The sequence below is a fragment of the Anabrus simplex genome, chromosome 1, assembly GCF_040414725.1.
Source record: "Anabrus simplex isolate iqAnaSimp1 chromosome 1, ASM4041472v1, whole genome shotgun sequence".
Lineage (NCBI taxonomy): Eukaryota > Metazoa > Arthropoda > Insecta > Orthoptera > Tettigoniidae > Anabrus > Anabrus simplex.
In genome coordinates this window covers 524,540,543-524,568,207 of record NC_090265.1, presented here as the reverse complement: position 1 = coordinate 524,568,207, position 27,665 = coordinate 524,540,543, and the positions used below count along the sequence as shown (strand labels likewise).

At 38.9% G+C, this 27,665-nt stretch overlaps 1 protein-coding gene across 1 annotated transcript; it reads right to left on the bottom strand.

Annotated features, from left to right (window-relative positions):
* Positions 1-9,632: 9,632 nt before the first annotated feature.
* On the bottom strand, positions 9,633-26,936 carry LOC136857078 (uncharacterized). Its single transcript, XM_067135461.2, has 3 exons — positions 26,750-26,936; positions 10,201-10,448; positions 9,633-9,872 (listed from the first exon to the last, which is right to left on the bottom strand). The coding sequence occupies exons 1-3, from the start codon at positions 26,866-26,868 to the stop codon at positions 9,664-9,666; spliced, it is 576 nt and encodes a 191-aa protein (XP_066991562.2). The 5' UTR covers positions 26,869-26,936; the 3' UTR covers positions 9,633-9,663.
* Between the last annotated feature and the right edge of the window lie 729 nt (positions 26,937-27,665).

Sequence of the window (27,665 nt, the reverse complement as noted above, 5' to 3'; positions counted from 1 at the left end):
GAAATGTGTTCAATAATATTAGCAAATAGTAGTAGTAGTGATTAATGTTTTAAGAGGAAGTACAACTAGGCAACCATCCTCTATATAACACTAATCAGAGGGAAAAATGGAAGGGATCCGACACTTCGAAAAATGAAGATATCGGGCAAAGAAAGACAAGGGCCACGAAGGGCGTGAATGAAAGACTCCCTAGCCCTCGCAAACCTAATAGCGTCGGGGTCGGAAAAGAACAAGAGTTGACCAAGAGAGGTAGGATAGGATAGATGAAAGTGAGGAGCCTGGCACAAGTAAGTGGAAGCAATGCCAGGACTCAGCTAAGGGCCCCGTGGTCGGCAACCCACGCTCCGAATTTCAGAGCCCCTGGGCCCCTTTTAGTCGCCTCTTACGACAGGCAGGGGATACCGTGGGTGTTATTCTACCGCCCCCACCCACAGGGGGGAATAATATTAGCACAACTCAAATTTGTATGAAGAACTCGTCCCGTATTTAAACCATTTAATTGTTCAACATAAGCCTGTAGGTCTACGGAGGGTCTATTTCTTTTCGCAATTGAGTATGCTGTTCGAAATACTCGAACGGTGGTTTCTAGGTGTTTGACATTCATAGTGTCCAAACAACTTTCAAATATCTTTTTATTAGATTCTGATTTTTGTAACATAGTTTTTTGTGAAATTCTGAAATTTTTGTGCTCAAATATTTTTTTTCCGAAGGTTTATTTGTTGTTGATTAATATCATTTCCTTTGGGATGAACCTTGCATTCTACCCATACTTTCATTAGCGTAAGTCCTGCCCCTTTAGAAAATCCTAATCCTAATTTACTTTCACAGTCGATGGCAGAAGGTGTAGAACCATAACCTAGATTCTCCCTTGAATCTGCATCACGCGTTTCAGCAACATTTAATCCAGGCTCTGTCTTTATACTCACGTCTTTAAAGAAACTAATGTTCTCGGAACTCTATTCAGTTTCGTTTTTACTTGAGCCATCGCACATCTTTTTAGTATTCTTTGATTCTTCATCTTCATCCGCGGCACGGTTTTTGAACCCAGCCAATTCAGTAAACTCATGGTCACAGTCACAACTCACTTTCACAGCCACTGGAAAACTTGGAAGGTACTACGGGGCTACTGATGTTCATTAACTGCAGAGAGATTCCATATCTGCTTCACAGTAATATTAAAGTCTTTGCCTAACAGCAACACACTGAGCAAAACATAAAATAAAACTTGGATTCACACAAATATAACGAGTGGAAGAACGTTGTGCTCACTTCCCGCTCTCCAAATCCAGTAACAGTGTAGCCAACCTTAAAGAACCAGAAATCCGCCCCAGGAATGTAAAAGCGACCGTATCTCATGAACATAAAACCATAAGGTTCGATATTAGTCCGCTAGAGTACACCCATGACGTTTCAGCGTTATGTATAGATTATAAGATTTTCTTATTGAATGTAAAAATGTCACGTCATTCTAAAGCTGGAAAATATTTTCCGGAACGGCGATCCGGTCCAACTAAACCACTGCTTCTTGAAATAAAATTGTGCCGGGCGAAGTAGCTTGGTCGGTACAGCGCCGGCCTTCTGACTCAAACTTGGCAAGTTCGATCCTGGCTCAGTCGGGTGGTATTTGAAGGTGCTCACATACGGTATCGGCAGATTTAGAGGCACGTAAAGGAACTCATGCGGGACTAAATTTCGGCATGTCGGTGTCTCCGAAAATCGTAATAGTAGTTAGTGGGACGTAAAGCAAATAACATTATTATTAGTATATTTATTGGCAAGTTAAAAGAACTCCTGTAGAACAAAATTCCGGCACCTCGGCATCTCCGAAAACCGTAAATGTACTTATTGGGACGTAAAACAAATAACATTATTATGTATGAATTTATTAATTGAAGATAAAAAATATTTTCTATACTTTCAACCTACCACCATTGTGCCATTATCGAATCAGATAAGACAGGCGTGATCATGACATATTCGAAGAACAGAGCAAATCGTGCCTCAGCTGACTACGTAAGCCTACAATGCTATATTCCTCAGCTCCATTTGTGCTTGTACCGGTGACTGGACCGGCAACGTGTCACCGCGCTCTGCATACTATGCCATGCTCCTCAGCTCCATCTGTGGTTGGACCGGTTTGTCACTGCTCCAGTCGTGTCACTGGAGCAGTGACACATTATTTCTGGACCGTCACACCTCTATACGCCAGTGGCCGGAAGTCCTTCGCTCATTGGCCGCTTTCAAACGAAATATCGACGTTTATTAATGCGAGAAATGTGCGACGCGTATATCGACTGTCAATCTCTCGTTCTCGCGTGCTATGTTCGTGTTCGTTCACATCAGTCTAGTCGATTCCATCCTCTTTGGTCGATTCTAGAGACTAGTCGCTTTCTTAGTAAGTTAGTGACATAATTTCAATGATAACGACTAGTGACTTTTCTAGAGATTTTAGGAGCCATTTGGAGACAATTCTGACTAATTTTAGTTTATCTCAATATAAATAAAAATAAGAGTTTTGCCTGTAGATTACTCAGAATTTAAAAATAATATTTCCGTGCCGGTCGTGACCATAGTAACAAGGGGAAATGCCCGTTTTAATTTTCTGTAATTTCTGTCTGTATGTATGTACGTACGTACGTACGTACGCAGGCTTATTACGAGAAAACTGCTGAAGAGAATTTAATGAAAATCGGTATATAACGTCGGGGAATAAGTCGCTACAATCTAGGCCATAAATAATTATATTCACTCGGAGTGAAATGGTAGTTTAGGGGAAGGCCTAAAATTTAATTCTCAAATATTTGTTATTATTGCCCCTAGTGATAAATACTACATAACTAAAGTTATATATTATTAAATTTCGTATCATTTATGGATGATAAATTTTTACTGTACCAGCTATGATTAGACATTCATGAATTTGGATTTTTTTTTTTTTTTTTTTTTTTTTTGCTAAGTCCATATCAGCGCCGAGGTACAAGAAAATGGCGAACAGAATTTTATGTAAAGTCAGGGAATGAGGAACTACAGTCTATGCTATAAATAATTTTATTCACTCTGTTCGAAATGGTAGTTTAGGGGAAGGTGCCAAAAATTTAATTTTTAATTACATATCTTAGTGGCCATATTGAAAAGTACTACATAACAAAAGTTACAGAGAATGCAATTTCCGATTATTTATGTCTTACTCAGTTTTGCAAGAGACAGTTCTCATGAATGATACTTAAGCAAATTATCACAAAAATAATTTATTCTATTATCGCCACCTATTCAATACAAGCCACCTGCTACGTGGATGAAATTTACATAACACTATATACACTTCTCAGGGACATGTTTCACCCCCTTGTTAAGGGCATAATCAGCCTGTAGGTAACCTTAAGGTCAAATGTCTGAAACATTATCTATTCATACATGGATTACAATGAAAAGTACCGTATGTTACACATGTCTTGTGCAATACAGTACTACGATATATTTACAACGCTTATTGTCTCAAAGCCCGACTGTTGCTATACGAGGTTACAATGCTAAAAATTACACATCTCCACTCCCTCAGAGGAAGTATGTGAGTGAGATGATCAGTCTCCGATAAGCCTACCGAAAATAGTATGAACTCGTGCTTCACATGTGTGCATTTCGAGTATAACAGCCTGCCTGAATATTGGAGGGAAGAAGCTGGGAAGTGGGGAGTTAGATCTCTTTCTTTAGCATGGCATTCCTGTGGTTAATAAATTTTCTGATACTACTGGTACGTAACACAATAACACACTGGATCATCATAGTATTCCACCTATTCGATCCCTACTCTTGAGGTAGTGATTTGAATGAGCAATGTGCACACTTAAACGGAATAATTACACAGGAGTGTTCACGGCTGTCTGCAGCCTGGTCATTCTAGCTCTTTGAACTGTTAGATTGACACCGTAGTACTTTTCGCTAAAAGTGAGAAAATGTTCCGTTTTCATTTTATCAAATATTGAAAGCATTGCTTTTAATCGTGACATTCACACTGGCAGCATTGTAATGACATGTTGCCTTCAGTTGGGAAAACTATAAGGACAGTCTTTCTGAGAATTCCATAGCGAAGGAGGGTACATCAGCTAGTTATTTAATCTTCACATAATCACGCGGGCACTTGATGTAATATATTAATCTATGCATTTGCTAAGTAATGGCATCTAAGTGCATGAGTTCATACTATTTTCGGTAGGCTTATCGGAGACCGATCATCTCACTCACATACTTCCTCTGAGGGAATGGAGATGTGTAATTTTTAGCACTGTAACCTCGTATAGCAACAGTCTGGCTTTGAGACAATAAGCGTTGTAAATATATCGTAGTACTGTATTGCGCAAGATATGTATAATAAGCAATTTTGACCAATTGTATCTCCTGATTTTCAAATCAAAATCTCCTGAATTTTGGTTTTGTAAAGTTGGCAGGTATGCGTATGCAGCAACCAACACATGCTGTAGCAGTATCTGCTCGATGTACCCCGCAGCGGTAAGATTACCACGTATGACAAGATCCGTATGGCCATCAATACTGATGCCACCGCACACCATCACAGAACCATGTCCAAATCTATCATCTTCCTGGACAACATTTGGCATGTACTGCTCACCATTCATGTTGACTTCCATCATGCTGTGTCAGAAAATCTGGACTCGTCTGTGAACACCACAAGTCTCCATTGGTGGAGTTGCTAGTTGACGTGGGTACGGGCAAACAAGGTGAGCGGCGCAACACTGTGTTAAACAGGGCACTCGAACAGGACACTTCTCTTAACCTGTTCCTTACTGTCAGGTCAGTCCCCGTGACTCCAGTGAACCTCCTGAGGTCTTGTTGCAGTTTTCTGGCATTTGATGAATGACGCCGCAACACACAGAGGGTCAGATATCGGTCATTCTGTGCGGTTCTCGTGTGTCCACAACATTGTCCAACCCTCGTGAACTGGCCTGTCTCATTGTAGCAATTCCTGATGGAGAGACATTGAGATCCACAGCAACACAACAAAAAGTCCATCCTTCCAGGATTAAAGTAACTGCCCTCGCAACTTGAACCTCACTAAGTTGTCTCATGGTATGTGCTGGTTGACAAACAATGTGCTCAAATGACTGCAGCAGTCAACATCAATCAATCAATCAAATCAATCAATACTGATCTGCATTTAGGGCAGTCGCCCAGGTGGCAGATTCCCTATTGTTTCCCTAGCCTTTTCGTAAATGATTTCAAAGAAATTGGAAATTTATTGAACATCTCCCTTGGTAAGTTATTCCAATCCCTAACTCCCCTTCCTATAAATGAATATTTGCCCCAGTTTGTCCTCTTGAATTCCAACTTTATCTTCATATTGTGATCTTTCCTACTTTTATAAACGCCATTCAAACTTATTCATCTACTAATGTCATTCCACGCCATCTCTCCGCTGACAGCTCGGAACATACCACTTAGTCGAGCAGCTCGTCTTCTTTCTCTCAATTCTTCCCAACTCAAACTTTGCAGCATTTTTGTAACGCTACTCTTTTGTCGGAAATCACCCAGAACAAATCGAGCTGCTTTTCTTTGGATTTTTCCAGTTCTTGAATCAGGTAATCCTGGTGAGGGTCCCATACACTGGAACCGTACTCTAGTTGGGGTCTTACCAGAGATCTATATGCACTCTCCTTTACATCCTTACTACAACCCCTAAACACCCTCATAACCATGTGCAGAGATCTGTACCCTTTATTTACAATCCCATTTATGTGATTACCCCAATGAAGATCTTTCCTTATATTAACACCTAGATACTTACAATGATCCCCAAAAGGAACTTTCACCCCATCAACGCAGTAATTAAAACTGAGAGGACTTTTCCTATTCGTGAAACTCACAACCTGACTTTTAACCCCGTTTATCAACATACCATTGCCTGCTGTCAATCTCACAACATTTTCGAGGTCACGTCGGTGTACCTCACAACGACACATGGACGCACTGCTATTCACTTTGTTTTGAGGGCTCACCTGACAGTTTAATGCATGGCTATGCCTACAGATGGAGTATAATATCGATTTGATATATCCACAGTAGCTAAGATCTCAAGATATGCTGTATGATTATTGGAACCCCATCTACTAAATTAATGTTCACATACCAGATGTTACAAAATATGTTCCCCTTATCTTTTTTTTTTTTTTAAACTGTGTATCTCAGCATAATTTCCAGCTTCACTTTTGGAGGTAAAGCCTCTCTCATTGTGGCATTCTGCTTTTGTATCATTGGTGTCATATGTTCCAATAAAAAAGTTAAAATTGACCTTTGTCATTCATAAATGATCTTGTGAAAGTTAAAGTTGCTCAGATGCACCTACATCATCTCTTCCATCCACTTCCTCACCCACACGCGACTTTTACAACGGTTTTGTTTTTTGAGATCATACATGATCTTACAATAGAGTAAATTAATATATTAAATACATGATCTTAACCAACAGTGTTGTAACTATTTGGCAGGCACCACGAAGAAGTTCAACTTCAATTGATGACTTCATCAAATAATACCAATATAAATGGCCCGTTATTGGACATTATAAATTTTCCAGCTAACTCATTCCTGGTTGCCAGCATTTCACCCCAGTGTGCAAGGCTGGGCTCATCAGTTGGTACCTAGCATCTGGCTAGTGCATACCGTGGAGGCCACTATGTAGGCTAATTGTAGCCACCGGCAGTGCCAATGCACTATGAGAGACTTCGCCTCATTATCAAAAATTGATGCCTGTCTGGCCATCAGAATCTGAAATATTTGTTCCAAATGAGTAAATTTATAATACCAATATAAATAGTCCGTTATTGGACATTATAAATTTTCCAGTTGGCTGGTGTTGTAGGCATTGTAAGAATAAATTGACAGACCTTTTCAATACAATATAAAAAGTAAATTATATTACTGAAATAAAAATTAAACAGATTATGTGATAACTAAAACATATGTATAACAAAGACAATGTTGCAGGAATAATTATAACTTTAAACTACATATAATAAAATTTGTGGTTGTGATCTTGTCATGATATGATGCCTTAAAGTTCACTTAGGACCTCGCACAAAGAAGTAAATCTGGAAATGAAGGCCAGAATTAGGAATGAATAAACGTACAGAAAAGAAAAAAAAGTAGAAAAGTTATTTATGAGACTCACCTCTGTCTGATGTAAAACAAGCACTGACTTACTGGAGGAAGCGGGCAGGCCATGAAACAAAGGAGTGGGTAGGGAACAAGCACTGACTTGTAGGAAGCAGGCAATGTAAACTGAGGAGGGAGGGGTGAAGGAGAGTATAAGGTGGGGCTGAAGGATGTGGAAACAAAGACTGATGCTGAGGGGGCAATTTAAGGGCACCCGGAAGGGGTGAAATCGAAAAAAAATAGTTATTTTCTTTTGCAGTTTTATATACCTGTGACTTTCTTCTTTTGAATACTTTTTGTTTCAGACCTCTGCAACGTTTGAAAGGCTATTAATTTTTATATTATCTGGAGTGCTGCAGATGTCGGACATGAAAAGTCCTTGAAATGATGTGACATAACATTACTTTCCATTTGTCAGCGGTGACAAAGACCCTGTTGACGGTGTTCATGTTTCAGAACATGGCCATTTCTGCTAGAGGATATCTCTGCTGCAGGAAAGTACAACTTTCAATTGTTGCTCAACCTGGACGGCAGACCAATTGAGGACATAACTGCCTGTGTTTATTGTTTTTGGCGATTTCTTTTACACCAGTACTCAGCTGCTTTGTTTCCGTTTGGTTTTATACATTGAACAAGATGCCTAGACATAGTAATAGGATTTTCAAGGTGCGGAAGAATGTGGGAAATCCGAAAATCACTGTTATTCCGAACGTTACAATTGAGTGTGCACATGTGTGTGCCCCAAGTGACTACAGAATAAGATGCAGAACGAACAACCACAGCGCGGCTTGTGTCCAAAAGGAGAGGACACACAGTGCAAATACCACAAAAATGAAGGAAACTACGACCACAACCACAGTCTGCCGTATGCAGTCGCGGAATCCATAAGGCCAGTCTTCAGAGACTTATCCGTTGAAAATCTCCTCTGGAAATGCATTCACGGTAAAATCCAAAACCCCAATGAATACCTAAATAATTTGATCTGGGCGCAGATTCCCAAGAGAGTATTTGTGGGTATAAAAACACTCCACTTTGGTGTTTATGATGCCGTGGCAACATACAATGAAGGCAATAATCTCGAAGTGCGAAGTTCTATAAAGACTATGTATACCTCCAGGACACAACACTGAAACGAATGTCAATTATAGATAAGGAAAGGAAAAGGAAAGTAGATGCAATAGAAAAGGAACTGGTGAAGCTAGGAAGACAGAAGAAAAGAATTGTAAATAGGAGATTACAAGATGAGATGGAAGACAACCCAATTGATCCACTTTATGGAGATGGAATGCATTAAGAAACTTTGAGGCTCATTTCCTGAAAAGTAGTTTTTTCTGTACCTAAGGAACATTTACTCTGATGCCATTAAATGTACATTAACCAAACTTGTACTTGGCATGTAGCTAATCATTCTACGTACTTTAACATGAGATTTTGAAAATCAAAGGTTCAATTTCTGAATTATGGAACAAAATGTCTCATTTCATAACCTAAAATTTTGATGTTCACTTAAAAATTCATATTTCCAAAAATACAGCAGATATTAAGAAATGATGTCATCTATCTACGTGCGAAGGTCTAGTAAATATATATACAAAAAATGACTTTCCTTGGTTCATAACTTTACTAGAAAATGTTTCTTAAAAACGCCCATCTTAACATGGCAGACGTCACCCCTTCCGGGTGCCCTTAAAGAGATTATAAAAGAAATAATTATTTTTATCTAAGACATGATGCATAACAAGCACATAAATTCTCCTGTGCACAAATGCTATGCATTTAAGGGTTCAAGTAGTTACCAGGGTTAGATTAGGCCGTGATCTCTCACCTTTGTTGTTCTTAATACACATGGTTCATATGCTGAAAGGTATAAAATGACTGGGAGGCATTCGGTTAGGTGCAAATCAATTATCATTGAACAGCATTTAGCACTGTCATCCAGATGGCAAATGATTTGTTATCAGTGCAGTACCTTCAGTACTCTGGTTTGTGGGAATGGCAACTGGAAGATATGGATGTTTGAAAATCTAGTGTGTAAGGTAGTGTTTGCAGCACATAAACAACTGTTGTATAAATAATATGGCTTGTTGAACGGTGGTCAGATATGCATGTAGTCGCATAATTTCAAACAACGGATAAAGAATTAAAACTATCATATAAACCTTTTCCACTAAATTACAATCCATAAACTCTTCAATTTTTTGTACAGTTTCAGAACCAAATGCCAGGTCACTCATTACAGTGCTTTTTTGTCTTACATATGAACCTCTAAACTGATTCAAAATACTGTTGTTTCTTCCTATGAATATAATGCTTCTGAATTGCATAACCCTTTGCATAAAACTTGCTAAGACTAAGTAAGGTATTCATTTTTGCATGTGCATCGTTTCAGGGAAACTTAAAATAACCAGGATAGAAAATTAATATAAAAATCAGTTTAACTTATTAAAAACATTTATTACCACTGATCAACATTGGTAGATACAAGTACAACATTCACTACAAACGTAGACGTCTTCTACGAAACTGTTCATTCTTTCTAAGAGCAGCTATCTTGGTTCTGGATTCAGTGTTCATCTTCTGCCCACCTTTAGCCATTAACCACCCAGCACTTCTATCCAATTGCCTGTTTGCAAGGGTAACTGGAGGCAGGTACTGATCTAGAACTACTAGCTGCTGACTTGCAGTTGAAGTGGTGTAGTTAATACCTGAAGACAAAGAAAGAAATCATTAGTATTTTACAGTGACATGGTATGTTTGTGAGAAAGGAAAAACATTTCTAGCTTACTACCTCTCAACCTGTCATGCTATGGAATGGCACAGTTTTTGCACCACAGAATCATGACTAAGACATATTCCTGAATTATATTCCTGTCATAAGCTCACACCAGTTGCCACATTACAGTAATGGTTCACAGATATTGTATTAGAGCTTCCTATTGTTGCCACTAACTAAAATTACGAGCTTTGTCCCAACTGCAGTTATCTTAGTTTGGATTGATGTGTACATGGTAAAAAACACCCACAACTACTCACTTTGGCTAGAAGGCTTGACTGTCTTAAAGCGATCATTCCTTGGTGCAAATGGTACCGGTATTGCACTGTTTTCATCACAATCCCTCAGTACAGTCGGCTGACTGCCAATGATCAACTCGTATATCTTACATCTCTCACGATGTAATTGTCTGTGTACTCTATGCTTAAGAGTACGATCCATTCGACAAAGCTGTAACCAGCGCTTGCTTACCAGAGCAGCAGATACCAAGGATCTAGAATCCAACAACCTGTGAACAGTAAGAGTACATTGCATGAAACAAGAAATATCTGAGAAACAAGTATCATACACCCTCAGAACAATTGAGCAAAACCATAATGTGTGTAGCCTGTGTAATTGGTGGATGCTCTTGCATGTTAATACAAGTTAAGATTCAGTATCATCAAAGGATGAGATATGATTGAGAGATTCAGATATTCTGTAAACCAATTTATGAACCATATCAACAAATGCGAGGTTAATTTGGTGGTTCTAAAATTTACAAGAGCTCCAAAATTTTGCATTATACAAAAGATAATGTTTGATGACTTCTACAAAATGGGAAATATTCCATTAATTATTAGAATCTTGGAGAATAAATATGGTACAAAGCGAGTACCGTACTGCATTCTTTTTACATTTCAGCAACTAGCTGAAACATTAACTTATTCTTCAAGCCAATCAGATTTTTTAAAATCCTTAAACAAATAATATCAGAGTGCATCACATATCCTGAGCAAGTGACAGCTAATGAATTTATAGTCTAATATTTATTTCAGAAAGATTATGCTTTAAGCATGTCAACTTGTTTGAACAAAAGCAAATCAGGCAAACCAAACCATGAGTTATGGAAGGCAAGTGATTGTAACAAAATAGGTAAAGAGAAGAGATAATAAATTATCTAAATTGACTTCTAAAATCATAAGATGGTGATTAGCCTGTCCATTTTATAAATTGAATAAGACTATTCAACTTGACGATGCTTGTTCCAAGGGTCATTGGCCCCTAATAGTACAAAATGAGATGAAATGTAATGACAATTTAAAAGCCCAAAATCATCCACTGACCAGAATTCAAAATGTGATGAAGAATGAATGGATGAATTTAAGACAATCAGTGGATCCGACGCACAATGCCCCACCTTCACAGAAACGGACATGACTTGCTCTCTTCAATCTCAGACAACAAAAGGAAAACTTGGTTGAAACTGATGGAGGAAACTGATTTCTCAGCTAATAGTCAAAAGGCTTGGAGGCTTCTGAAAAAACTGAACAGTGACCCAACTAAATGCTCAGTCCATGCTAATGTCACAGCCAATCATATTGCTTCCCAGTTGCTTAATAATGGCAAATCACGATCAACTATTAGGAAATCAAAGTCAAAAATTGTGACCGGGGAATCTGAGGCTATCAGTACTTTAGCCAGACCATTTCATCTTGCTGAATTAGAAACTGGTATTACAATGTGCAAAATGGTAAAGCTGCAGGTTTGGACAATATCTGCACTGAGCAAATAAAGCACTTTGGTTTTGGAACAAAGTTGTGGCTCATGGAATTATTCAACAAATGCCTGGCATCATCCAACATCCCAAAGATTTGGCAGAAGGCACATGTGATTGCAATCATAAAACCAGGCAAAAACCCTGAAGGTCCAAAAAGTTATAGACCAATATCTCTTCTGTGCCCCTTGTATAAAATCATGGAACGAACGATTCTAAATCGCCTTACTTAAGTTATTGACCTACTTCTTATTCCAAAGCAGAGAGGATTTAGACTTGGAAGAAATTGCACCTTCCAGATTTTGCATCCAACTCAGCACATTGAAGATGGCTTTGAGTTTTAAAAAGTCACAGGTGTCGCATTTGTTAATCTCGCAGCGGCAAATGACACTGTAAACCATAGACTCCTGTTAAAAAAATGTTGCAGTCTTACTAAAGATCTTGAGTTAACACGACTGGTAGCTACACTTCTTCATAACTGCCGATTCTTTGTTAAGTTCAGGGCCGGCGAAGTTGTTGGCGAACTCAAAAGAACGGTTTGCCTCAAGGAAGTGTACTGGTGCCTTTGTTGTTTAATATATACACAAATGATCAGCCACAGCCTCAAGACACAAAGAGTTTCATCTATGCTGATGACCTTGCTCTCGCTCTCCAGTCAGATAGTTTTGAAACGACAGAATTTACCCTGAAAGCCGCCCTAGAAGAACTCTGCAACTACTATGATCAAAACCAACTTGTGCCAAACCCGAGCAAAACCCAAGCTTTTGCATTCCATTTACGACATCGACAAGCCAACAGGAAACACTTTGTGACATGGAATGGAGCTACGCTAGACCACTGCTTCCATCCCCAAAACTTGGGCATCACCCTCGATCGCAGTCTCACCTTCAAGGTGCACTGTATGAATGTAAAACAAAAGGCGTCTTCCAGGAATACACTACTTAGAAAACTTGTTGGATCTACTTGGGGCCATACACCCACAAACTGTTAGAACTATTGCACTATCCTTTAGTTACTCCGCTGGTGAATATGCCTGCCCAGTATGGTACAAATCTGCCCACGCAAAACAGATTGATGTGGCACTCAATGAAAGCTGTAGAATAATTACTGGTGTCCTGAAGCCAACTCCTCTCGAGAAAATCAATTACCTTGCCGGGATTGCCCCTTGTGATGTCAGAAGAGAGGTTGCTGCTAATAACAAAAGGCTTAAAACAAATCTAATACCTTCACATCCACTCGTTGGACACCAACCTTCCCAACGAAGACTGAAGTCCAGGAAAGCCTTCTTAACATCTTCAGAACACCTGGAAGGATCATCGAACAAAGTCAGGATTACCAAATGGAAACAAAAGACCCCTGGCCTCTTGAAATGGATGGAACCATGGGAAGTGTTGCCTCCTGGTCACACCGAAAACTGGATGACATGGAGGTCTTTAAACAGACTTCGATCTGAAGTGGGTAGAACCAGAGCGAATCTACAAAAATGGAACCTCCCATCGATATGACCATTTGTGACTGTGGTGAACTTCAGACAACTGAACACCTGCTATGCTACCCCCTGTGTCCATCAAACTGTACAATGGAAGACTTGGTGCTGGCCAATCCACAATGGAAGACTTGGTGCTGGCCAATCCAAATGCCTTTGAAGTGGCCAAATTTTGGGCCGAATCTGTGCGACATCTGTGTATGGCATATACTGTTGAAGACCTCTTACTTGTATATATCTGTGTATATAGTTTGTTTCTTTTAAATGTAGTATTATTCCATTGTACTTCTGATTCAAATAAAAAATGGGAGTGCTAAACTGGAAATCCAGAACAGAGTGCTATTTGCATTACGTTGCAGCAACACAGATAGGTCTTATGGCGACAATGGGATAGGAAAGGCCTAGGAATGGGAAGGAAGTGGCCGTGACCTTAATGAAGGTACAGCCACAGCATTTGCCTGGTGTGAAAACTGAAACCATCTTCAGGGCTGCCAACAGTAGGGTTTGAACCCACTATCTCCTGGATGCAAGCTCACAGCATGGATCAGTATGATGGGCAAAGTGTTCACTGGCATTTTTGAAGGTAGCGTAGTGGTTGAGAGTAAGTTGGATGAAAACCAGTGTGATTTCAGACCACAAAGGGCCTGTCACGATCAGATTTTTAGTAAGTACCAGACATTTGAAAAAATGCTACAAGAGTAATAGACAGTTATGTTACATCCAGAGAAGGTATATGACAAGAGTACCGAGGGAAAAGACATTCGCTGTACTGTGGGACTATGGGATTAAGGATAATCAAAGGCAATTATGTTGCCAATTGAGCTGCGTTGAGAATTTCTGGTAGAAAGAGCTTGTTGTTCAACATCGTAACAGGAGTTGGATTAGGCTGCAACCCTTCACCATTGTTGTTCATAGTTTACATGGATCATGTACCGAAAGATATTAAGTGGCAGGGAGGGATTCAGTTAGGTAGAAATGTAGTAAACAGTTTGGCCTACAGTAAATATATTCATTCAATGCGGCCAAGTCTGCTCGATTTCTGATTGGCCACACCTTGAGTTTTTGTTTGATGTGCCATATTCCTCCCTAGCACTGTATTGTAAACATGTTTTAATAGTAGTAGTTCGCACAGTTGCTGTACCAACAGCCATTGTGAGGAATGTTTAAAGAGATATGGTAGTTTAGAGCCCTGTGGTTTACTTTATGAGAGGTTAACTTGAATTAAATGTTTCGAAGACAGCACATAATGGTTTGTAACCGAGTTTATGTTTCAGTTTGTATTAGAAAATGGAAAATTGTTTTCTAAATATGTTGGTATATCAAAGTTATACAGCAAGTCTATTGACAAAGTTTTCGTATCTAAAAAGAACAAAATTTCTGCAATTCTGATACCTGACCATTATAACTAGGGAGCAGATTTTATGTCCTAAAAGAGTGAAAAATATTACTTTTTTGTGTGCTAAAAACCTAAAATAATTGATAAAAATTTTAAAATATTCTGCTTTAAATATCTCATAACCACTTGCGTTCAAGAGGTAAATGGATATAAAGTTTTGTATTAAAACATAGTGCTCCAAACATGCTCCACAGGGCAAGTTGGCAGTGCGGTAAGGAGTGCGCAGCTGTGAGCTCGCAAACAGGAGATAGTGGGTTTGAATCCCACTGTCAGCAGCCCTGAGGATTGTTTTCCATAGTTTCGCATTTTCACACCAGGCAAATGCTAGGGCTGTACCTTAAGGCCACGGCCGCTTCCTTCTCATTCTTAGGCCTTTTCTGTCCCATCATCACCATAAGACCTATCTGTGTTGGTGCGACGTAAAGCAAAATAACAAACATGCTCCTTAAGGCAAATGGATGTCTATATATGGAAAAGTACAGGACGGTATATTAATTTTTGATGTCCCTGACTAGATATTATAGTATTTAAAAAATTGTAATGTTTTGTTTAATTATAGCAAAAAGACTATCATCTCTGAAAAAATTGAACCAGTTCGTACTCACCAATCACATGCTGGAATATTAGTTGCTAAAAGTAGTCTCAGAATTGCAATGAACAACAAAGGTCATCTCCAAATTGTCCATCACAAATGCATGCCGATCATCTCTGACGAACCTATTATACCGCGAAAACCGTCGCTCAACATCACAGGACATCAGACGTGCATAGTTAAAGAGAGGAATGTCACCAACATTAACGCCTTCAAATTCACCAACATGAACACCCTCCAGTACTTCAGCAACTTGGAACTTTTTTTTTTAAAACAAATTTTGAAATTTGGTCTTTTAACAGTTCCTGTACCTGCGAAGCTGAGATTGAATCTAAGTTACTTTCAACGGCACACACTTCCTTCACTGTTTTGGACAACAGGTTAGTGGATTTTTCTAGTACATGTATGATTTTACACTAGAAGCTTAGATTGACAGATATAAATGCCAAATCACTTTTCAAAGAGCTGTCTTTCCGAACCTCTTGAATAATTTCAATTGAAGATGCATTGGTTTTATCTAGTGCATTCCCAATGGATATGAAACTTTAAAAATTGGCTGTGTACTACACCACTCGCTAAGCCAGGTACCCCACTGTATAACAATAGCAGGAGGAAGAGCAACACCTGGGTTTTTGTCCTTACACAGATCGATTCTTGAGGGTGCTTTTACATTCTTTATCATTAGACGACTAAGTTATCCACTTTAAAATACTGATCCCTTACAGTTTCACATAACCCGAGTAGAGCATAAACTACGCAAGTAACGTTTATCATTTTCAGAAAGCTTAGAGGTGTCTTTGACTGCTTTTTTTCATGTAAGCTGCACTATCAGTAAGTATAAGCAGTACATTGTCATATTTTACAACTTTTGGCCAAAGTACTGTAAGTGCATGGCTTCATTAAACAACCTAGCTACAGTGACATTGTTTGTAGCAGGCACTTCTTTACATGCTAGCAAATAGGAATGTTCACAAGCAGTTCTGTCATTCTTCAACACACCAACTACAACATTTCCTACTTTTCTGCCACTTGAATCAATGGTTTTGTCAATGCTCACCCACAGTTTCTCGCTATCGCACGCCACCCGAATTCTTTGTAAAGTTTTTTCGTAACATCTCTCTAAGAAATTCAGAAAAAAAAAAAAAAAAATGACATGACCACGGGAATGATATATGGACCTGAACATCTAACCTTACTCTAAGGAGTGACAATCCCAGTGAGAATATCCTTCCAGTGTGCAGTTTAAATTACGGTATTCCTCGTCACCATGCCTTTGCTGACAAGATGTAGTGTTTACAGTGCACTGTGTCTTCTGGCATGGTTTAGAATAAATTTGTTACTTTCACTGACCTGACAGTCTCCTCCTTGGCTTTGACAATATAAAAGTGACTGAGGTATGAGTGATGCTGGTAATACCATTCCTTATGCAGCCAGTCCCTGTTATGAAAATATCGCTCATAGTGTTGGTTGGTGCATGCATTTCAGTGGGCTTGGCAGACATATTTAATAGCAACTTCTGGCTCAGTGAGGAAAGCAATGGGCAACTATCTCACTCTTCATTTCCCTAGTATGCCTCTTCAGTGACACCTAGGCTATTTATGACAGCTGTTCATGAAGCTGTGGAGGATCAAATCAGCCTTCGAGCTGAATACCCAACATACAACCTCGTCGCCTTATATCTCTGCGATTGCCTTTCGCTAACATTCTATGAACAAAACCAGAGCTGGCTGCCTAATACGAGCAAGTTACAATGCTAGCTAAGGTATAATGTAGAGTTTGAGGGATGTTCCACCATTCAACACATTGCAACAATTTAATAAATTTAACTAACTAATTGAACTAATTTAAATAAATTTATTAAATTGTTGCAATGTGTTGAATGGTGGAACATCCCTCAAACTCTACATTATTGGTTAAACGTAAACACGGAAATTAAGATCGTAACTTATGATAGCTAAGGTATATTTAGTTAGGGACCAGCAAGTCTTCGAACTTCTGGAGGGAAGTCCATAAATAGCCACAACATTGAGAAATATGACATAAGATATACTGTTAAAAAACAAGACCATAACCGTAAAATGTGAATATGAGCATAATTATTTAACACAGTAGTATTTTAAACTTTATTCAGAAACAAAAATCACCAATTTAGGCCTATGTGCTTTTTATGGATTTTCTTAAAATACGTATTTAGATTTTTTTTTGTGAAATGTGTGTTTTTACGTGAAATAAGATTAGGTTTTACATGATTTAAAATTAAAGAAGACAAAAATTTGGAACGATTTCGATATAACGGATGCAATGATAACAGTCGATTGGTGTCAGAGTTGCTTCGACCTCAGACATACAGTGACCCGTGCAGCTGTCCATGGCTTCCATCATAAGGCACGTGTTGTACCTAGATTTCACGATCTGAACCATGACTGTATGTTGATGGTGTGACAAGTTCTGTGGTTTTTGCCATGCACTGGAGTGCCCGAAGAGACCGTGTTCTCTGACAAAACTTTGTAGTGATTAAGTTTACACCCCTGCACATTGTGTGCTTTTCTGTGTAAATAAAAATACTTGGGGATACACAATGGAAATAATAAACTTAAATTGTGTTAAAACATCCAAATTTTTTTTTTTTAAGATAAAAGCCATATTTTCCACTGTCAACTTAAGAAGTGTAATCAAAACTTTCCAGGCTTTTATCGAATATCGCTAAATAAGATTCGCAGAAACACTCCTAAAATATTGTAATAACAATGATATTAATAGTAAATTTAAAAAAGTTTCATGCAGTCATTAAAAATGACGTCTAATAGGTAGAACCTACACTCAATTTCAATAACTAATTTATTAAACCCACGTCATAAACTTGTATTTATTCATAATACATCATTACTAGGAGAAGATAGTTGAAGCAAGTTTCACAACGCTCTCCCCCCCAATACCCCCCTCCCCAGGTTACAGTTGCTAGCTATAGGATGAAGGTAGCAACCCACTCTCCTCCAACCAATAGGAAAGATCCACATCATTACACGCGCCCTTCCCCGAGGAACCATTAGCAAAGTTCAAAACTGTTCCTCTCCTCGGTTCACAGATCTGTTATGGTGAAGTGACAACAGACATTTCTTTGGCTTTGTAGATAAGTACAAAATATTTCATTATACTATATTGGTTGTTTCCCATGCAATCATTTCTTGCTCACATATGGTTCACATTATCAACTAACTCCATATCATTGACAAGTTTACACTACGAAAACTATATTGTAGAGATCGGGCCAGCTAGGAAGACATCTGGGAGCGCATGCGTACTTTGGACTATCTCGCGTAGCGCATCCCCTCCTAACAGAGCTCCTGCTACAAGGACAGTTCAGTGCATAAGTTTACACTCAGCTGCCGCGCTCTGCTTTCTAATTTCCCGTTGAGTAGTAACTGTGGTTAGTGGTGGTGTACGTTAGGCCTATCTGTGACAGTATGGAAGGCGTTAAAAGTAGCGTGCATCGTAAGGTGCTAAACAGTCAGACTCGTGCAGCAATCTTGAACGTTATAGACTTTATGGAAAGGGTGGAAATGGAAGAAAAGTTCGTGATAGATAGTAAAAAAGTGCAGGAAAGAGTATCAGCAGCTGTTGGAGTGTCAGAAAGTTCTTTGGTACGGATTAAGAATGAAAAACGAAAGAATTAGGAAAACCTATGGATAGTCTGTTTGAAACACCAAACAAAAACCGAATGCGCACGAAGAATATTACTGGATTGAACGACTTTGACGAAGGTGCTGTACGTCTTATCGTTAGCAATTTTTATTTAGATGAAAAATGTTTACCTACAATTTCAAAAATTCGTGCAAAGTTAGGTAAAGACTTAAAGTTCAGGATCCAATACTAGTGTCAAGCGAATTCTTCGATCATTAGGATATCATCAGAAAAAACTAACACTAACAAGCGCATCCTAATGGAAAAACATGACATAAAATACAAAAGGTTTGTTTATTAAAAAGCTGCCCAGTATCGGGTGGAGGATAGTTGTACATGCTGGCGGTGAAATGGGTTTCATCGAGAACTGTCTGCTAATCTGGAAGTCTGGCAACAAGAGTGGCGACTACCATGATGACATGAATAGTGAACTTTTTTTTTTTTTAACAGAATGAAAGATATGAAAGATAACTTCCACCTCGCAGTGTCCTCGTGATTGACTACGCGTCATATCACAACAAGGAAGTAGATCGTGCTCCAACCTCCAGCTCACGTAAAGTGACGATCTCCTGGCTAGTGAATAGGAACATTCCACACCGTGAGACGATGTACAAACACGAGTTTTATGAGCTTATCAAATTGCACAAGCCGGCACACAAAACCTGCGTCCTAGATGAACTCATGGAACAGTACGGACACTCGGTAATTCGACTGCCCCCATATCACCCTGAATTAAACAGTACTGAAATAATGTGGGCAAAAGTGAAGAACTGGGTAGCTTCTCACAACGTCACCTTCACTATTGACGACATAGATAAACTCATTAGACAGAAATTCGCGTCAATATCCGTCGAAGACTGGAACATAAGGGATGGGGAAAATTTTGAAGACGTTATGGAGTCCTTTGCGATCCAGCTGGGAGCCGATGACACGTCATCCGGTGAGGACGACAGAAGTGATGACGGAGGACTCAGTGGAATTGAAGAGATGTAGTGAACATAATAAAACAAGAATGTGCTCATTTTGTGAATAATTATAGTGTAATTATTTTATTACTTATTATTTCTAGTGTCATTTAAGTTATCTTCGTATACATACGTTGTTACTCAGCATATGTAGACCCTTTATGGTGTTTCCTTTTATGAATTATATTTGTTCTTGTACCTGAGAACAATTATGTAATTATATGTCATATCGTTAAAGTCACATTTCTTGTTTTACAAGAAAGCAACAAAATATTGGCATTAAAGTAAAAGTACTTATTATTATTATTATTATCATTATCATTATTTCTTAATCTTCTTACCCTCCAGGGTCGGTTTTTCCTTCGGACTCAGCGAAGGATCCCACCTCTACCGCCTCAAGGGTAGTGTCCTGGAGCGTGAGACATTGGGTCGGGGGATACAATTGGGGAGAATGACCAGTACCTCGCCCAGGCTGCCTCACCTGCTATGCTGAACAGGGACCTTGGTGGGAGATGGAAAGATTGGAAGGGGTATACAAGGAAGAGGGAAGGAAGCAGCCGTGGCCTTAAGTTAGGTACCATCCCGGCATTTGCTTGGAGGTGAAGTGGGAAACCATGGAAAACCACTTCCAGGATGGCTGAGGTAGGAATCGAACCCACCTCTACTCAGTTGACCTCCCGAGGCTGAGTGGACCCCGTTCCAGCCCTCGTACCACTTTTCAAATTTCGTGGCAGAGCCGGGAATTGAACCCTGGCCTCCGGGGGTGGCAGCTAATCACGCTAACCACTACACCACAGAGGAGGACATTATTATTATTATTATTATTTTGTTTCACCCTCTTTGGGGTATGTTGAATCAATTCTTTCTCTGTGTGTTGTTCTTTTCTTAGTGCCCAGTATTTCTTCATTCTTTCTGATCTTCGTTTCTTCTCGTCTTCCGAGATAATAAATTTGGCTTTTAATGTAGATTTGTTTTGGAACGTTATGTTTTCTTCTTTAGTTATTACATTAGCTATTCGACCGAATAGTGAATTTTCTGTAATTTTTTATTCTACCACGTCTTTTTTAGTTTCTTTAAACCTGTTCGGTTTTGTTTTGGGTTACGGAAGAAGTCAAGATTTGTTCGGTTAATCATAGAGTTCATTCTGAGGAGAAGATGGCCGTAAAAGTTTATCCTCCTTGTTCACATAGTTTCTGAGAGTTTTCAATTTTCTTGTAGATTATTATTATTATTATTATTATCGAGTTACTTTACATGACGTGGCTCAGGTTATGAAGCCTGGTGTTATAGCAAACCATATTCTACACTGTACATATACAGCGTCGTAAAGTTCATTTTACATCAAATTATAATTTAAAAATAAGGACTAGCAAATTGATACACGGAAACGATTTTGACAGCTACTATAATAAGAGGTTAAATTATGTTCCAACTCCTTCAATCTATCTGTCATCTGTAACACGTCTAAATGCATTCATTTCGTCTAGGTATGTCTGTAATTTACAGCCGGAAGGGAAGTCCACTAACTGAAAATCTGCGGAGTGTTACATGTCAGTTATAACAAATATTTCGGGTCAACTGTACGTCGCCACAACACTGAGCGAGAAGGGGAAGTCAGCGTTCTCGCTCCCACGGCTCTGCTTTCTCACTCGCACACTTCCCCTCACCGGATGTCTTCCTAACTGGCCCGATCTCTACATATATGCACATTATTTAAGTGATTTGATAGAATCTGAGGATGTTCTTGTAGAACAAAACATGTCATTCTTTGTATATAATATGTGATTTTTACAGATTTGCATTTGAAATTGTTGTGTGTCTAACACATTGGAAAGATTTTATTACAGAAGAAATATATGTAATTACATAAAAATCTGCTCCCTAGTTATAGCTTATTGAACACATTTATGAGGTGTATTGTATTCAGGTTAAAAATGTAATCTAGAAGAAAGAAAAGTAAATCTGTATTTAGCAGCAAATTGTGGTAGCACACACATCAGTAATTTAAAATGTGGTTGATATGATAAGATAACCAAAATTGTTTTTACCAACTACTCAGGATATCTTATTCATACCATAAGTTAGAAGTACTGTTACAGACATTAAATTAGCGAGAATGATCACTGGTAGAAACAGATGGAAACAATGGTGGAAGGGTACTTGGATCGAGGAGATGAATGCTAAATTAGGAATGAACTAGCTATTGATGAAACTGTAAGGATAATCTAGCTTCAGTAGTGGGGTCATGTGAGGCGAATGGAGGATAGGTTACCTAGGAAAATGATGGACTCTGTCAACGAGGGTGAGAGAAGAAGATGGAGACCAAGACGACGATTCTATTTCTAACGACGATTCTATTTCTAATGATTTAAAGATAAGAGGAACAGAACTAAATGAGACCATGAAACTAGTTACAAATAAAGAATTGTGGCAGCGTTCAGTCAAGTCACAGAGGCTTGCTGACTGACCACTCAAAAGAAAGGACACTGGTATTACGGACTTTGTACAGGTAGGTAACTTATTTAAAATTTTCAGCTGGTCAGTAGGTGATAAAATGTCAAATTACTACAAACACCGCGTAAGGACACCAATATTCATGAATCCCGAGAAAAGTTAGGCATGAGAGCGCTACAGTGAACGAGAAGGACTGTACTTTACTGTAGAGAAAGACAGATATAATGGTATGTTCCTTTTACATCAAAATAGACAGGCTCTTGTGTCAGTTATCAAGACTGATGGAAATTATACCAACGTGAATATTACTTACAATATGACTTTGATGGTTCATGGTGTGAGTTACTGTCCTAGTTCGTGAACCATGGGCAACGGCTGAGTGGCCTAGTAAGTGGTCGGGATACCAGTTGCTATAGAATGGGAGTGGGCATCTCGGACATATGAATCGTGGCCCTCGTTGTGCTCAGGCGGCTAGGACTATGCTATTCACCAGTGGTCCATAACCTGTTAGAGGAGAGATCCTCACTTGGACTATGTGCAAGTAGGGTAGCATCCTGCTTCATGAATTGACCGAGCTCAGAACATTTTAAGCAAGCCTCGGACCTATGGGAGTAACGGAGTCCCACTCCCATTTGACTCCTTGGAAACAACTTGGTGAACGAAATGGAATTCGATGGGGAGCTATCAATATTAATGGGGCTTATGGAAGAAAGTAGAACTGGCTGAGTCAGCAAAGAGGATGCATCTGGATGTGCTAGGAGTAAGTGATATTCGGGTAAGGGGAGATAATGAGGAAGAGAGAGGAGATTATAAAGTGTACTTGACGGATGTCAGAAAGGGAAGGGCAGAGTCTGGGGTAGGGCTCTTTATCAGGAATACCATTGCACGCAACATAGTTTCTGTTAGGCACATAAACGAGCGAATGATGAGGGTAGATTTGTCAGTTGGAGGAAATGGGACTAGAATTGTGTCCGTGTATTCACCATGTGAGGGTGCAGATGAGGATGAAGTTGACAAGTTTTATGAAGCATTGAGTAACATCGTGGTCAGGGTCAACAGCAAGGATAGAATAGTGCTAATGGGCGATTTCAATGCGAGAGTTGGGAATAGAACTGAAGGATACGAAAGGGTGATTGGTAAATGTGGGGAAGATATGGAAGCTAATGGGAATGGGAAGAGTTTGCTGGAGTTCTGTGCTAGTGTGGGTTTAGCAGTTACGAATACATTCTTCAAGCATAAGGCTATTCACCGCTACACAAGGGAGGCTAGGGGTACCAGATCCATTATAGATTATATCATAACAGACTTCGAATTCAGGAAATTTGTTAGGAATGTACGAGTTTTCCAGGGATTTTTCGATGATACAGACCACTATCTGATCTGTAGTGAACTAAGTATTTCTAGGCCTAGGGTAGAGAAAAGTGAAATCTGCCTGCGAACGAATAAGGATAGAAAATCTCCAGGACGAGGAAATTAGACAGAAGTACATGGATGTGATTAGTGAGAAGTTTCAAACAGTAGACAGTAAGCAGGTTCAGGATACAGAAAGTGAATGGGTGGCATACAGGGATGCTGTAGTAGAAACAGCAAGGGAATGCCTAAGAACAACTGTGTGTAAAGATGGGAAAAGGTGAACATCTTGGTGGAATGATGAAGTGAGAGCACCTTGTAAACGTAAAAAGAAGGCTTATCAGAAGTGACTCCAAACAAGGGCCGAGGCAGACAGGGATTTGTACGTAGATGAAAGAAACAGAGCGAAACAAATAGTTGTTGAATCCAAAAAGAAGTCCTGGGAAGATTTTCGTAATAACCTGGAATGGCTAGGTCAAGCAGCAGGGAAACCTTTCTGGACAGTAATAAAGAATCTTAGGAAGGGAGGGAAAAAGGGAAATGAACAGTGTTTTGAGTAATTCAGGTGAACTCATAATAGATCCCAGGGAATCACTGGAGAGGTGGAGGGAATATTTTGAACATTTTCTCAATGTAAAAGGAAATCACCCTGGTGGTGTTGCGAACAGCCAAGCTCATGGGGAGGAGGAAAATGATGATGGTGAAATTACACTTGAGGAAGTGGAAAGGATAGTAAATAAACTCCATTGTCATAAAGCAGCAGGAATTAGACCTGAATGGTGAAGTATAGTGGGAAGGCAGGGATGAAATGGCTTCATAGAGTAGTAAAATTAGCATGGAGTGTTGGTAAGGTACCTTCAGATTGGACAAAAGCAGTAATTGCACCTATCTATAAACAAGGAAACAGGAAGGACTGCAACAACTATCGAGGTATCTCATTGATTAGTATACCAGGCAAAGTATTCACTGGCATCTTGGAAGGGAGGGTGCGATCAGTTGAGAGGAAGCTGGATGAAAACCAGTGTGGTTTCAGACCACAGAGAGGCTGTCAGGATCAGATTTTCAGTATGCACCAGGTAATTGAAAAATGCTACGAGAGGAATAGGCAGTTGTGTTTATGTTTCGTAGATCTAGAGAAAGCATATAACAGGGTACCGAGGGAAAAGATGTTCAATATACTGGGGGACTATGGAATTAAAGGTAGATTATTAAAATCAAAGGCAATTGGGCTTCAGTGAGAATTGATGGTATAATGAGTTCTTGCTTCAGGGTACTTAGAGGGATAAGAGAAGGCTGTAATCTTCCACCTTTGCTGTTCGTAGTTTACATGGATAATCTGCTGAAAGGAATAAAATGGCAGGGAAGGATTCAGTTAGGTGGAAATGTAGTAAGCAGTCTTGGCCTATGCTGACGACTTTGTCTTAATGGCAGATTGTGCCGAATGCCTGCAGTCTAATATCTTGGAACTTGAAAATAGGTGCAATGAGTATGGTATGAAAATTAGCCTCTCGACGACTAAATTGATGTCAGTAGGTAAGAAATTCAACAGAATTGAATGTCAAATTGGTGATACAAAGCTAGAACAGGTCAATAATTTCAAGTGTTTAGATTGTGTGTTTTCCAAGGATGGTAATATAGTGATTGAATCAAGGTGTCGTAACAGTATTCTGTAAGGAGGAAGTCAGCTCCCATAAGAAACTATTTTTACATCGGTCTGTTTTCAGACCAACTTTGCTTTACGAGAGCGAAAGCTGGGTGGACTCAGGATATCTTATTCATAAGTTAGACGTAACAGACATGAAAGTAGCAAGAATGATTGCTGGTACAAACAGGTGGGAACAATGACAGGAGGGTACTCGGAATGAGGAGACAAAGGCCAATTTAGGAATGAACTCGATTGATGAAGCTGTACGCATAAACCGGCTTCGGTGGTGGGGTCATGTGAGGCAAATGGAGGAGGATAGGTTACCTAGGAGAATAATGGACTTATGGAGGGTAAGAGAAGTAGAGGTAGACGAAGACGACGATGGTTAGACTCGGTTTCTAACGATTTAAAGATAAGAGGTATAGAACTAAATGAGGCCACAACACTAGTTGTAAATCGAGTATTGTGGCGACGTTTAGTAAATTCACGGAGGCTTGCAGACTGAACGCTGAAAGGCATAACAGTCTATAATGTTAACGTATGTATGACTTCGTTAAATTATTATTCATACATTTATAGAGCTTGAATTTACGTAACATTATGCAGAATTCGATACCCTTACTGGGCCGTATGCTTAAAAAGCAATACATTCCGATCAGATTTACTATGTTTCGTATGCAGAAATTCTCATTGTTCCCGCTTAAAGTGCCTATCAATCTCCATCCGCACTCAAATGTGTATGTAGCATTTGCTTCAAATTGGTAGGCATAAACAAATTCATTCCATCCAACACCATGTAATGGAAATGGAAATCAACATTCCTGAATTGAATACGGAAGTAAATTTGAATTCTTTATCGCAATAAAATAAAAATAGTGGCGGTAATAATAATGACATTCAGTACATAATCGTTCACGTATTTACTACCTATCGCCCCGCTGCAATAGTATTGTAATAAAATAATAGCCTACAGAAATAAATATGACAATTGTATATTCATAGCTCCCTATATCTTTCGATAATATATAACACCATGCATGTTAAAGCAATTAATCGCAGTAAGGATGAATTATTTCTCAAGCTACGTAAGTCTACCCCATTACACTTAAAATACTCTGAATTATATGTAATACAATATAATATTATATATTATACAATATATACTATACTCAAGTAAACATTTGGGCACAAGTTATTCCTTCCTCTATTCATTTATTGATTTTGGTCTATTTTTTGCACTTTGTTATGTGATGCGTATCACAGCTCTCATAATGATACAAAACACAGTACCGGTACAATATTTGACAGGTTTTTGGTATCTCGTGTTTACACAAATTTTATAATGACAACCGTGAATACTCTGTATTATGGTGATCCAAATTTCGAAATGTCTTCGATATATACATTTACGGGAAGAAAATGGAAAGACTATACAATCAACACATAAAGTGAATTGATCTACTTGGTTGAAATAAATCGCTCACCTTAGTATTTGAATTGCTACTTCAGGCGGTAATTTACCGACGATATCGACGGTAGGATTGAAATCTCCAGACATTGCAGAAATTCCCATTACACACAATAAGGAATAGAACTGCTCCATTATCGATAAATTCACAAACTCTATAGATATCACAGTATGGTTCACAAACACACCAGTCGTCACATGTACTCTGCTGCATCCACAAACAAAATGATTCACGGTATTCGAAATACGGACTATATACGTACCCGACTTCGTGACGTCATGACTATCCCCTCTTGGATTTTCCGGGGGGTGCGCCGACCAATTAGGTGGCCCATTACCTGATGGAATATGTCCTTGACTGTATTAAGTAAGGAATAATTCATTTTTATATACCTTGTAATTGCTTTTGGGCATTCGCCGCATTAATCATTGTTATTATTGCCTGATGAGGACATCTGCAGGAAGTAAACAGTGCTGTACTTTCTATTTATCCCTCTTGATACAATCAATCAATCAATCAATCTTGATTGTCAGATAATAATACATACATTTAAATCATCACTTGGGGCCGATGACCTAGATGTTAGGACAACTTGAATTTCATACAACTTAATAGTAGTAGTTAGGCCCATTTGAATTTCATACAACCTAATAGTAACGTACTTCATACATGGTACATGAAAGTTTGTGATAAATTCTATCAGTTATTACTGAATTACAATCACGAGGGAAATGTTTGGTCCCATAATAATATTTCGATCCGTAGATGAACATGATGCGTCAGTTGAAAGTTTTAATGACATTTCCTATCAGTATCATTTTATCCACTTTGTTTCCTACCTGCATACCTTAAATATTTCAGATATATAAAGATTTGCTCCCTGTTTTAACTAAATACCTTCCACTTAGAAAGATGACAAATAGTACAGTAT